The sequence below is a fragment of the Nerophis ophidion genome, linkage group LG08 (assembly GCF_033978795.1).
Source record: "Nerophis ophidion isolate RoL-2023_Sa linkage group LG08, RoL_Noph_v1.0, whole genome shotgun sequence".
NCBI lineage: Eukaryota > Metazoa > Chordata > Actinopteri > Syngnathiformes > Syngnathidae > Nerophis > Nerophis ophidion.
The window spans coordinates 14,740,829-14,754,998 of record NC_084618.1 but is presented as its reverse complement, the minus strand read 5'-3'; the positions used below and the strand labels follow the sequence as shown (position 1 = coordinate 14,754,998).

General features: G+C 41.6%; 1 protein-coding gene across 3 annotated transcripts in view; it reads left to right on the top strand.

Annotated features, from left to right (window-relative positions):
• The window catches only part of dab2 (DAB adaptor protein 2), a 56,585-nt gene that overhangs the window by 15,985 nt on the left and 26,430 nt on the right, over positions 1-14,170 (top strand). For 2 of the 3 annotated variants that reach the window (XM_061907787.1, XM_061907789.1), the window contains exon 2: positions 13,959-14,170. This exon is cut by the window's right edge and continues 57 nt beyond it. The exons of the other annotated variant lie outside the window; for it this stretch is intronic. In XM_061907787.1, the coding sequence (XP_061763771.1) occupies positions 14,089-14,170 (82 nt within the window). In that variant the 5' untranslated portion in view covers positions 13,959-14,088. The remainder of the gene's footprint in view (positions 1-13,958) is intronic. 3 annotated transcript variants of the gene reach the window in all.

The following is a 14,170-nucleotide window of genomic DNA, read 5'->3' as shown; positions in this document are numbered from 1 at the left end:
GCGTAGTTAGGTCGCGAGTTCAAAGCCGGAGGAGGGCGCGTACAATGTTTACCCTTTGCGTCCATATTTCAGTGTTTGTTGCGTTTCGCTTGATAGTAAATGTGGATGGAGAGGGGGTGTGACAGTCATATGTTGTCAATATTCAGTATTTTATCCTTCGTAGTTAATATTGTGTTAACTATGAACATTCTTTATTTTCATGTACATTTTGGATGTCTCATTCAGTAAAAAAAATTTGTAAAATTCTGTTTTGTAAGGTTATAAGGTGTGATGTTTTGCATTAGTGTTTCTAAAATTAGATATACCGGCCCCTAGACACATTTTTTTTTTCTCTAAATTTGGCCCCCTGTTGCAAAGTAATTGCCCAGGCCTGGCGTAAAAGTTGTAAACAGCCCTTTTTGACTGTAAAAAGTGTCAAACGTACAGAAATCGGGACCCTGACCATATTTGTGTTTCCACTTTGGCACTGTGCAAAGAGTGTAGCATTAGCCGCGTTAGCTACACAAATGTAATTCGGAAGTGAGTAAGGTATATTTCACTGTTTGTTGCAATTTTGTTGCACTTTGCCTGATTGTAAAATATGTTGATGGAGAGGGGGGTGTGATGTTCGTATGTTGTCAGTATTCAGCGTTTTATCCTTCATAGTTAAAGGCCTACTGAAAGCCACTACTACCGAGCACGCAGTCTGATAGTTTATATATCAATGATGAAATATTAACATTGCAACACATTGGAGAATCAGCACCTCCAAGTCCGAGTCCATGGTTCTCTCCCGGAAAAGGGTGGAGTGCCATCTCCGGGTTGGGGAGGAGACCCTGCCCCAAGTGGAGGAGTTCAAGTACCTAGGAGTCTTGTTCACGAGTGAGGGAAGAGTGGATCGTGAGATCGACAGGCGGATCGGTGCGGCGTCTTCAGTAATGCGGACGTTGTACCGATCCGTTGTGGTGAAGAAGGATCTGAGCCGGAAGGCAAAGCTCTCAATTTACCGGTCGATCTACGTTCCCATCCTCACCTATGGTCATGAGCTTTGGGTCATGACCGAAAGGATAAGATCACGGGTACAAGCGGCCGAAATTAGTTTCCTCCGCCCTTAGAGATAGGGTGAGAAGCTCTGCCATCCGGGAGGAACTCAAAGTAAAGCCGCTGCTCCTCCACATCGAGAGGAGCCAGATGAGGTGGTTCGGGCATCTGGTCAGGATGCCACCCGAACGCCTCCCTAGAGAGGTGTTAAGGGCACATCCAACCGGTAGGAGGCCACGGGGAAGACCCAGGACACGTTCGGAAGACTATGTCTCCCGGCTGGCCTGGGAACGCCTCGGGATCCCCCGGGAAGAGCTAGACGAAGTGGCTGGGGAAAGGGAAGTCTGGGTTTCCCTGCTTAGGCTGTTGCCCCCGCGACCCGACCTCGGATAAGCGGAAGGAGATGGATGGATGGATGGCAACACATTCCAATACGGCCGGTTTAGTTTACTAAATTACAATTTTAAATTTCCCGCGGAGTTTCTTGTTGAAAACGTGGCAGAATGCTAAAAGTCGTCTTTTCATCGCATAATTACACAGTATTTTGGACATCTGTGTTGCTGAATCGTTCGCAATTTGTTCAATTAATAATGGAGAAGTCAAAGTGGAAAAATGGAGGTGGGAAGCTTTAGCCTTTAGCCACACAAACACAGCCGGTGTTTCCTTGTTTAAAATTCCCGGAGGTGAAGCTTTACTATGGATCAGAGCAGTCATGCGAACATGGTTCCTGACAACATGTCAACCGGCAGGTTTCGGTGAAAAAATTGTGGTAAAAAGTCGCCTTGTCAGCTGAGCTTGCGCCGTCCATGCAGCTGCCGTCGACTTCCCTGAGAGACTGGCGTTAAGACACCCTTGGACACACCCCTCCGACTATCAGGTACCATTTAATCTCTCTAAAACACTAGCAACACAATAGGCAGATAAGGGATTTCCCAGAATTATTCTCGTAAATGTGTCTAAAAACATCTGAATCCGTTCCAGTGCAATAGCCTTTTTTTTTTTTAAACTTTTTTATTTATTTTTTATTTTCTAGTCCTTCACTAGCAATATCATCATCCACAAATCTTTTATCCTCGCTCAAATTAATGGGGAAATTGTCTTTTTCTCGGTCCGAATGGCTCGCATTATAAACTATGTGAGGAGCCCTCACACTTGTGACATCATTGTCTCGGACTTCCTGTACAGGCAAGGCTTTTTTATTAGCGACCAACAGTTGCTAACTTTATCGTGGATGTTCTCTACTGAATCCTTTTAGCAAAAATATGGCAATATCGCGAAATGATCAAGTATGACACATCGAATGGACCTGCTGTCCCCGTTTAAATAAGAAAATCTCATTTCAGTAGGCCTTTAATATTGTTAACTATGAACATTCTTTATTTTCTTGTACATTCTGGGTGCCTCATTCAGTAATACGATAAAAAAAGGTATTCCGTTTTTTTTTAGGCGGTCTGTCATAAGGTTTTTAGCGTTCGGACTTTATTGTGAGGTTTTGTATTAGTGTTCCTAAAAATAGATGTACGAGTCCCCAGGCACATTTTTTTCCTCAAAATTTGGCCCTCTGTCGTTAAATAATTGCCCAAGCCCGGCGTAAAAGTTGCAAACAGACCTTGTAACTACCCTTTGCATCCATATTTCACTGTTAGTTGTGTTTCGCTTGATGGTAAATGTGGTTGGGGAGGATGTGTGACGGTCATATGTTGTCAATATTCACAGTTTTATCCTTCATAGTTAATATTGTGTTAGCTATGAACATTCTTTATTTTCATGTCCATTCTGGGTGTGTCATTCAGTAAAACAATTAGAAATTCCATTCCGTTTTTTAAGGCGGTCTGTCATTACGTTTTTAGCATTCAGACATGTTCCTAAAAATAGATGTACGGGCCCCCAGACACATTTTTTTCCTCAAAATTTGGCCCTCTGTCGTTAAATAATTGCCCAGGCCTGGCGTAAAAGTTGCAAACAGACCTTTTAACTACCCTTTGTATCCATATTTCACTGTTAGTTGTGTTTCGCTTGATAGTAAATGTGGTTGGAGAGGATGTGTGACGTTCATATGTTGTCAATACTCACTGTTTTATCCTTCATAGTCAATATTGTGTTAGCTATGAACGTTCTTTATTTTCATGTACATTCTGGGTGTCTCATTCAGTAAAACAATTAGAAATTCCATTCCGTTTTTTAAGGCGGTCTGTCATTACGTTTTTAGCATTCAGACATTGTGTTCCTAAAAATAGATGTACGGGCCCCCAGGCCCTTTTTTTTCCTCAAAATTTGACCCTCTGTCATTAAATAATTGCCCAGGCCTGGCGTAAAAGTTGCAAACAGACCTTGTAACTCCCCTTATCCTTCATATTTCACTGTTATTTGTGTTTCGCTTGATAGCAAATGTGGTTGGAGAGGATGTGTGACGTTCATAGGTTGTCAATACTCACTGTTTTATCCTTCATAGTCAATATTGTGTTAGCTATGAACATTCTTTATTTTCATGTAAATTCTGGGTGTCTCATTCAGTAAAACAATTAGAAATTCCATTCCGTTTTTTAAGGCGGTCTGTCATTACGTTTTTAGCATTCAGACATTGTGTTCCTAAAAATAGATGTACGGGCCCACAGGCCCTTTTTTTTTTTCATCAAAATTTGGCGCGCCGTCGTTAAATAATTGCCCAGGCCTGGCGTAAAAGTTGCAAACAGACCTTTTAACTACCCTTTGCATCCATATTTCCCTGGTAGTTGCGTTTCGCTTGATAGTAAATGTGGTTGGAGAGGATGTGTGACGGTCATATGTTGTCAATATTCAGTGTTTTATCCTTCATAGTTAATATTGTGTTAGCTATGAACATTCTTTATTTTCATGTACATTCTGAGTGTCTCATTCAGTAAAACAATTAGAAATTCCATTCCGTTTTTTAAGGCAGTCTGTCATTATGTTTTCAGCATTCAAACATTGTGTTCCTAAAAATAGATGTACGGGCCCCCAGGCACATTTTTTACCTCAAAATTTGGCCCTCTGTCGTTAAATAATTGCCCAGGCCTGGCGAAAAAAAATTTGCAAACAGACCTTTTGACTACCCTTTGCATCCATATTTCACTGTTAGTTGCGTTTCGCTTGACGGTAAATGTGGATGGAGAGGATGTGTGACGTTCATATGTTGTCAATACTCACTGTTTTATCCTTCATAGTCAATATTGTGTTAGCTATGAACATTCTTTATTTTCATGCACATTCTGGGTGTCTCATTCAGTAAAACAATTAGAAATTCCATTCCGTTTTTAAGGCGGTCTGTCATTACGTTTTTAGCATTCAGACATTGTGTTCCTAAAAATAGATGTACGGGCCCCCAGACACATTTTTTTCCTCAAAATTTGTCCCTCTGTCGTTAAATAATTGCCCAGACCTGATGTAAAAGTTGCAAACAGACCTTTTAACTACCTTTTGCATCCATATTTCACTGTTAGTTGCGTTTCGCTTGATAGTAAATGTGGATGGAGAGGGTGTGTGACGGTCATATGTTGTCAATACTCACTGTTTTATCCTTCATAGTTAATATTGTGTTAGCTATGAACATTCTTTATTTTCATGTACATTCTGGGTGTGTCATTCAATAAAACAATTACAAATTCCATTCCGTTTTTAAGGCGGTCTGTCATTACGTTTTTAGCATTCAGACATTGTGTTCCTAAAAATAGATGTACGGGCCCCAAGACACATTTTTTTCCTCAAAATTTGGCCCTCTGTCGTTAAATAATTGCCCAGGCCTGGCGTAAAAGTTGCAAACAGACCTTTTAACTACCCTTTGCATCCATATTTCACTGTTAGTTGTGTTTCGCTTGTTAGTAAATGTGGATGGAGAGGGTGTGTCGTGACGTTCATATGTTGTCAATATTCACTGTTTTATCCTTCATAGTCAATATTGTGTTAGCTATGAACATTCTTTATTTTCATTTACATCCTGGGTGTCTCATTCAGTAAAACAATTAGAAATTCCATTCCGTTTTTTAAGGCAGTCTGTCATTACGTTTTCAGCATTCAAACATTGTGTTCCTAAAAATAGATGTACGGGCCCCCAGACACATTTTTTTTCCTCAAAATTTAGCCCTCTGTCGTTAAATAATTGCCCAGGCCTGCCGTAAAAGTTGCAAACAGACCTTTTAACTACCTTTTGCATCCACATTTCACTGTTAGTTGCGTTTCGCTTGATAGTAAATGTGGATGGAGAGGATGTGTGACGGTCATATGTTGTCAATATTCACTGTTTTATCCTTCATAGTCAATATTGTGTTAGCTATGAACATTCTTTATTTTCATTTACATTCTGGGTGTCTCATTCAGTAAAACAATTAGAAATTCCATTCCGTTTTTTAAGGCAGTCTGTCATTACGGTTTCAGCATTCACACATTGTGTTCCTAAAAATAGATATACCGGCCCCCAGACACATATTTTTCCTCAAAATTTGGCCCTCTGTAGTTAAAAAATTGCCCAGGCCTGGCGAAAAAAAATTTGCAAACAGACCTTTTGACTACCCTTTGCATCCATATTTCACTGTTAGTTGCGTTTCGCTTGACGGTAAATGTGGATGGAGAGGATGTGTGACGTTCATATGTTGTCAATACTCACTGTTTTATCCTTCATAGTCAATATTGTGTTAGCTATGAACATTCTTTATTTTCATGTAAATTCTGGGTGTCTCATTCAGTAAAAACAATTAGAAATTCCATTCCGTTTTTAAGGCGGTCTGTCATTACGTTTTTAGCATTCAAACATTGTGTTCCTAAAAATAGATGTACGGGCCCCCAGACACATTTTTTTCCTCAAAATTTGGCCCTCTGTCGTTAAATAATTGCCCAGGCCTGCCGTAAAAGTTGCAAACAGACCTTTTAACTACCCTTATCCTCCATATTTCACTGTTTGTTGTGTTTCGCTTGATAGTAAATGTGGTTGGAGAGGATGTGTGACGTTCATATGTTGTCAATATTCACTGTTTTATCCTTCATAGTCAATATTGTGTTAGCTATGAACATTCTTTATTTTCATGTACATTCTGGGTGTCTCATTCAGTAAAACAATTAGAAATTCCATTCCGTTTTTTAAGGCAGTCTGTCATTACGTTTTTAGCATTCAGACATTGTGTTCCTAAAAATAGATGTACGGGCCCCCTGGCACATTTTTTTCCTCAAAATTTGGCCCTCTGTAGTTAAATAATTGCCCAGGCCTGGCGTAAAAGTTGCAAACAGACCTTGTAACTCCCCTTATCCTCCATATTTCACTGTTAGTTGTGTTTCGCTTGATAGTAAATGTGGATGGAGAGGGTGTGTGACGGTCATATGTTGTCAATACTCACTGTTTTATCCTTCGTAGTCAATATTGTGTTAGCTATGAACATTCTTTAGTTTAATGTACATTCTGGGTGTCTCATTCAGTAAAACAATTAGAAATTCCATTCCGTTTTTTAAGGCAGTCTGTCATTACGGTTTCAGCATTCACACATTGTGTTCCTAAAAATAGATATACCGGCCCCCAGACACATATTTTTCCTCAAAATTTGGCCCTCTGTAGTTAAAAAATTGCCCAGGCCTGGCGAAAAAAAATTTGCAAACAGACCTTTTGACTACCCTTTGCATCCATATTTCACTGTTAGTTGCGTTTCGCTTGACGGTAAATGTGGTTGGAGAGGATGTGTGACGTTCATATGTTGTCAATACTCACTGTTTTATCCTTCATAGTCAATATTGTGTTAGCTATGAACATTCTTTATTTTCATGTAAATTCTGGGTGTCTCATTCAGTAAAACAATTAGAAATTCCATTCCGTTTTTAAGGCGGTCTGTCATTACGTTTTTAGCATTCAGACATTGTGTTCCTAAAAATAGATGTACGGGCCCCCAGACACATTTTTTTCCTCAAAATTTGTCCCTCTGTCGTTAAATAATTGCCCAGGCCTGCCGTAAAAGTTGCAAACAGACCTTTTAACTACCTTTTGCATCCATATTTCACTGTTAGTTGCGTTTCGCTTGATAGTAAATGTGGATGGAGAGGGTGTGTGACGGTCATATGTTGTCAATACTCACTGTTTTATCCTTCATAGTTAATATTGTGTTAGCTATGAACATTCTTTATTTTCATGCACATTCTGGGTGTCTCATTCAGTAAAACAATTAGAAATTCCATTCCGTTTTTTAAGGCGGTCTGTCATTACGTTTTTAGGATTCAGACATTGTGTTCCTAAAAATAGATGTACGGGCCCCCAGGCACATGTTTTCCTCTAAATTTGCCCCCCCGAGGCAATTGCCCAGTCCTGGGGTAAAAGTTGCAAACAGCCCTTTTAACTGTAAAAAGTGTCAAACGTACAAAAGTCTAGACCCTGACCATATTTGTGTTTCCACTTTGTCACTGTGCAAACATGTAGCGTTAGCCGCGTTAGCTCAGTACTGTAAACGGGATGGTGACATCATGGCATGAGAGCAGGACGGCGTGTAATTCGGCAGCGAGTCGGGCCGAGAAAACAAACGCAGAGCAGAACAGAAGAGCACAGTGCAGTTTGCAGACGGGAAGGGATTGTTTGGATTGGCTATTTTTGGATGCCTTCACCATGGGCGCACGTGTACTTCACAGCAGCTAATCACACTCCAGCAACGAGGCTTTTCTACCTTCTCCAACTACTTGGAGGGACGTCAAGGGTATGCCAGCACAAGTACCTTTTTGGTGCAGCCCTGGAAGTTCCATAAAAGTAAAGGCAGCCGGTCCTTGTGAGCCCGACACTTCAAAGTTCCAGAAGCAAATAAAGCCAAACAAAAGGTGACCTCCACCAAGGTCAGCATTTATCACTCGCTCCGACTTTTAGCTTTTGCAAGTGAAGGTCAGAATTGACTCTGATTTATGCGGGACCGGAACGTTCATCTTGTCTCGGCTGTCTGCTGCTTTCTTTTCCCTCCTAACGATCTCACTTTCCGTTTGTTCCAGTTTGTTTCATTCCTGAAAATATTCCGCTTTTTCTGCATGATTTTGGATCAACAAGAGCCATCTTTGCTTATTTAGCCTCCAGTTAGATTGCTGTAATGTAATGCATTCGGATAAATACTTAAACATTCTTTGGGGGGGAAGGTGGAAAACATTTTTTCCCCAAGATAAATCAAATTAGGAAGGGGGCTGGGGGGGGGCGTGAGAGGCAATAGCATAATAGCATATGTCTTGACACATACAGGTAAGTAAATAAATATTCTTTGGGGGGCGTGGAAAAATGTTGTCCCCGAGAAAAATAGAATTGGGGGGGGGGGGGCAATAGCATATATCTTGACAGCTATAGATACATAAACATTCTTGGGGCATGGGAAAAAAAGTGGTATCTAAGATAGAATCATACTAGGGCAGGGGTAGGAAACCTATGGCTCTAGAGCAGGGGTCCGGAACCTTTTTGGCTGAGAGAGCCATGAAAGCCAAATATTTCAAAATGTATTTCCGTGAGAGCCATATCATATTTTTTAACACAGAATACAACTAAATGTGTGCATTTTTGAGTAAGACCAACATTTTTATAGAGTATAATAAGTCTCTTATTCTTTTTAATAACATTGTTATTCTGAAGCTAACCAATAATAAATCAAATGTCATGTCTGTTGATCATGTTTTTGTGTGGCCAAGTGCTGTTTGTCCTTTGGACTCTTTAAGTGCCTGTTTTCTTCCACTCCCTTGTCTGGTTTCCTTGGTTACTCATTTTGTCCACCTGTCTCTGAGCACCAATCAGAGGCAGTATTTAAGCTCGTCTTTGCCAGTCAGTCGCCCTGTGCTGACTTGTTTCATGCCTTGCCATAGTTTCGTGCTTCATGCCATGCCAAGTAAGTTTTGTTTGATTTATGTTCTTAGTCTGTTTATGCGTTAGCTTTGTTCCTTAGCCTAAGTTGTGCCTCCACTGTGAGCGATTTTTGTTGGTATATTTTTTTAGTTAAAATTAAATCATGTTTTTACATAAATGCCATGTAGTCCGTCTGCCTTCCTGGGGGAATAGCCAAATATTTCAAAATGTATTTCCGTGAGAAAATCATATTTTTTTAACACTGAATACAACTAAATGTGTGCATTTTTGAGTAAGACCAACATTTTTTTTAGAGTATAATAAGTCTCTTATTCTTTTTAATAACATTGTTATTCTGAAGCTAACCAATTATAAATCAAATGTCATGTCTGTTCATGTTTTTGTGTGGCCAAGTGCTGTTTGTCCTTTGGACTCTTTAAGTGCCTGTTTTCTTCCACTCCTTTGTCTGGTTTCCTTGGTTACTCATTTTGTCCACCTGTCTCTGGTGGACAAAATGCCCGCTGACCTGCTTCCCGAGCACCAATCAGAGGCAGTATTTAAGCTCGTCTTTGCCAGTCAGTCGCCCTGTGCTGACTTGTTTCATGCCTTGCCAAGTAAGTTTTGTTTGATTTATGTTCTTAGTCTGTTTATGCGTTAGCTTTGTTCCTTAGCCTAAGTTGTGCCTCCACTGTGAGCGATTTTTGTTGGTATATTTTTTTAGTTAAAATTAAATCATGTTTTTACATAAATGCCATGTAGTCCGTCTGCCTTCCTGGGAGAATGACCCCGGAGCAAGCTGCTACCCCCCCCCCCATCGTGACATAAAATACTTCTTACCATTAATGCGACTTCTTGAACAGGTGCGGTAGAAAACGGATGGATGGATTTAAATGCTTGAGAATGTTTTGTATTTTGCACGTTATTTTTAGTACTGAGATTACCAGCGAAATTATTCATAATTATCGCGTTAAGCAATGTCAGGTAAGATTTATCTGAGAGCCACATCTGGCTCTAGAGCCATAGGTTCCCTACCCCTGCTCTAGAGCCAGATGTGGCTCTTTTGATGACTGCATCTGGCTCTCAGATAAATCTTAGCTGGCATTGCTTAACACGATAAGTCAGTGTTTTTCATCCTTTTTTGAGCCAAAACACATTTTTTTCATTGAAAAAATTCTGAGGCGCACCACCAGCAGAAAACATTTAAAAAGTTAAACTCAGTATCCGATATTGACAAAACAAAAAACTGTTCTCGCGATAGCTCTTGTCTCTATGTAGGTGTACTGTCAAGCCGTAACTTATTTTGAGTTTCTTCTGTGTTTTCCTGTGTGATTTGCGCTCTATTTAAGTTGTGCGGACGCATTCCTTCTTTGTGTGGACATTGTTGTCATGCCATGTACGGATGTACTTTGTGGACGCCGTCTGCTCTGCACACTGTAAGTCTTTGCTGTCGTCCAGCATTCTGTTTTTGTTCACTTTGCAGCCAGTTCAGTTTTAGCTTTGTTTTGCTTCAATGCCTTTTCTTAGCGGCACTCGCCTTTTGTGGATACCTTTTTACCTACATGCTGCCTTCCGCATATTGTGATCACGACATACCATGTTCCCGACATCTACAAAAGCAATTAGCTACTTGCTGCCACCTACTGATATAGAAGAGTATTACTTGCTTACTCTGCCGAGCTCTAGACAGCACAGACACCCAATAACAGCACATTTTTTAATTGTAGTTAAAGGTTTACAAAAAAAGTGGTCTTTAAGATACAATCATACTGGGGGGTGAGGGACAATAGTGTAATAGAATATATATCTAGACATATACAAATAAACATTCTTGGGGGGGGGCGTGAAAAAAACTACGTTGGGTGGGTGAGAGACAATAGCATAATAGCATATATCTTTACACATATAGATAAATGAATACATATTATGGGGGGGGGGGCGTGAAAAAAGTTGTCAAACTAGGGGTGGGGGAAAGAGGCAATTGCAGAATAGCATATACCTTGACACATTCTTGGGGGGGCGTGAAAATATGTTGTCCTCTGAGATAAATTGAACTGGGGAGGGGGAGGGACAATAGCGTGATACCAAATATCTTGATACATACAGATAAATAAACATTCATGGGAGGGCGTGAAAAAATGTTGTCTCCGAGAGACATCAAACTAGGTAGGGGTAGGGACATTAGCGTAATAGCATGTATCTTGACACATACAGATAAACATTGTTGGGGGTTTTTCCCGAGAAAAATCTAATTAGGGAGTGGGGGCGTGAGAGGCAATAGTGCAATAGCATATATCTTGACACATATACAGATAAATAAATGTACATTCTTGGGGAGGGGTGAAAAAAATGTGTCTCTAAGATAAATCATACTAGGGGGTGGCTGGGGGGTGAGGGATAACAGCATAATAGCATATATCTTGACACATACAGAAACATTATTGGCGGGGGGGGGCGTGAAAACGGGATAAATCGAACTAGGGAGGGGGCAGGAGGGGTGAGGGACAATAGCGTAATAGCACATATCTTGCCACATACAGATTAATAAACATTCTTGGGGGGGCGTGAAAATATGTTGTCTTCTGAGATAAATTGAACGAGGGAGGGGGAGGGACAATAGCGTTATACCAAATATCTTGATACATACAGATAAATAAACATTCATGGGGGGGCGTGAAAAAATGTCTCCGAGAGACATCAAACTAGGTAGGGGTAGGGACATTGGCATAATAGCATATATCTTGACACATACAGATAAACATTGTTGGGGGTTTTTCCCGAGAAAAATCTAATGGGGGTGGGGGCGTGAGAGGCAATAGTGCAATAGCATATATCTTGACACATACAGATAAATATACATTCTTGGGGGGGGGGTGAAAAAAAATGTCTCTAAGATAAATCATACTCATACTTGGGGGTGGCTGGGGGGTGAGGGACAATAGCATAATAGCATATATCTTGACACGTACAGATAAATACACATTCTTGGGGGGGGGCGTGAAAACGTGATAAATCAAACTAGGGAGGGGGCAGGAGGGGTGAGGGACAATAGCGTAATAGCACATATCTTGCCACATACAGATAAACATTCTTGGGGGGCGCGTGAAGAAAATGTTGTCCCAGAGATAAATTTAACTAGGGAGGGGCACAGGGGGTGTGTGAGAGGCAGTAGCGTAATAGCATTAATCTTGACACTTAGACTTAGACAAACTTTAATGATCCACAAGGGAAATTGTTCCACACAGTAGCTCATACAGATAAATAAATAAACATTCTTGGGGGGTGGGGGGGTGAAAAAAACATTGTCCCCAAGATAAATCAAACTAGGAGGGTGGGTGGTGAGAGGCAATTGCGGAATAGCATATATCTTGACACATACGGATAAACATTCCTGGGGGGGCGTGAAAATATGCTAAATCGAACTAGGGAAGAGTGAGGTACAATAGCGTAATGGCGTATATCTTGACACATACAGATAAACATTCTTGGGGGGGGCGTGAAAATATGCTAAATCGAACTAGGGAGGAGTGAGGTACAATAGCGTAATGGTGTATATTTTGATACATACAGATAAATAAATATTCTTGGGGGGGGGCGTGAGCATTTTTTTTGTCCCCGAGATGAATCAAATTAGGAGGGTGGGTGGTGAGAGGCAATTGCGGAATAGCATATATCTTGACACATACAGATAAATAAACATTCTTGGGGGGGACGTGAGCATTTTTTGTCCCCAAGATAAATCAAATTAGGAGGGTGGGTGTGAGAGGCAATTGCGGAATAGCATATATCTTGACACATACAGATAAACATTCTTGGGGGGGTGTGAAAATATGCTAAATCGAACTAGGGAAGAGTGAGGTACAATAGCGTAATGGCGTATATCTTGACAAATACAGATAAACATTCTTGGGGGGGCGTGAAAATATGCTAAATGGAACTAAGGAGGAGTGAGGTACAATAGCTTAACGGCGTATATCTTGACACATACAGATAAATAAACATTCTTGGGGGGGGACGTGAGCATTTTTTGTCCCCGAGATGAATCAAACTAGGAGGGTGGGTGTGAGAGGCAATAGCGTAATAGCACTTATCGACACATACAGATAAATAAACAATTTTTGGGGGAGACGTGAAAAATTGTTGTTATAATGGTGAATATGTTCCCCATACTAAAGTGTTACCAAAAATTAACTTCGTCCCAGTGTGATGTGTCGGAAGGGGGGGGGGCGTGAGAGGCGAAATATATTGACACAAAAGGATAAACAAATGAACATTAACTTCAGGGGGGGGCGCGACAAAAATAAATGGAAAACCCCAGCTCCTACGTCATGGCGATGCTGCTCACCACCAATATGTCTCACATCACCTTGTAGTCCCCCAACCATCTTCCCACCCGGTTTATGTCAGTCTGCTTCGCCACCCGTCCTCACTTATATTGGCCGTCACGAGGTCTTTTAGCACCGCTGGCGTAACATTAACCTCGGCTAATGGCTCAACCTTTGCCCGCCTCCAACCTTTGTGCCGCTGCTCGAATCCCGGCAGCCAGAGCAGCGTCGGGAACGGCTCCGCGAGGTACGTTTGTCCGGCGCGTGGTAGCTTTCAGGCGGTGGTAGCGGGGGTGCTCGGGATGCCGACACGGGACAAAACTTGTATTGTTTTCTTCCATTCCAGAAGACTTGCATGTTTAACATAATTTTCAGGCACACAATCTCCGAGTAATTAAGTCTCGTGTTGTTTCACGAATAATTGTGAGCATATTGTTATTCGTATGTTGGCATAGCACTGTTAGCATGCAAGCTTGTTTAGCTTTGTTACTTGACGCTATCTGGTCAGTGTGCTAACTGTTAGCATTTAGGGTAGGTTTGGTCAGGGGTTTGGAAGAGTTTGGTCAAAAGTGACACCCAGAAGATATCTGAGGGCCCACGTCGGGCTCGTCTGTTTGGTTTATCGAGGACAAATGTGTGGACTTGAGGTAATTTGGTCACCTTGTGTTTTTCCAAAGTCTCAATCTTGTGAGGTGAAGACGTTTTATTGGTCACATGTCCGTTCAAGTCGGCGGTTATAAACATTTACTGTGCCCAAATCCAACGTTCAGTAGCCCAGAGGAAGTTCGTAAACTTCTTTTTTACAATTCCCTCTGATTGTGTTGCAGATAAACCAGCGAAGCATGTGCGGATGCTAGGAGGCGTCGTCCTCGCCCCACCGCCGCCACCCGAAGCCTTAGCAACCGAGCAAAACCCAGCCGCCGTCCGACACGCCCGCCAGGGAGACGCCCCCCAGCCATGTCTGCCGAGGTGGAGATCAACGTGGCGGCCCCCGCCGAACCCGACGTGGCGTCCCCGCCGCCGGCCTCCGGCTCCCCTC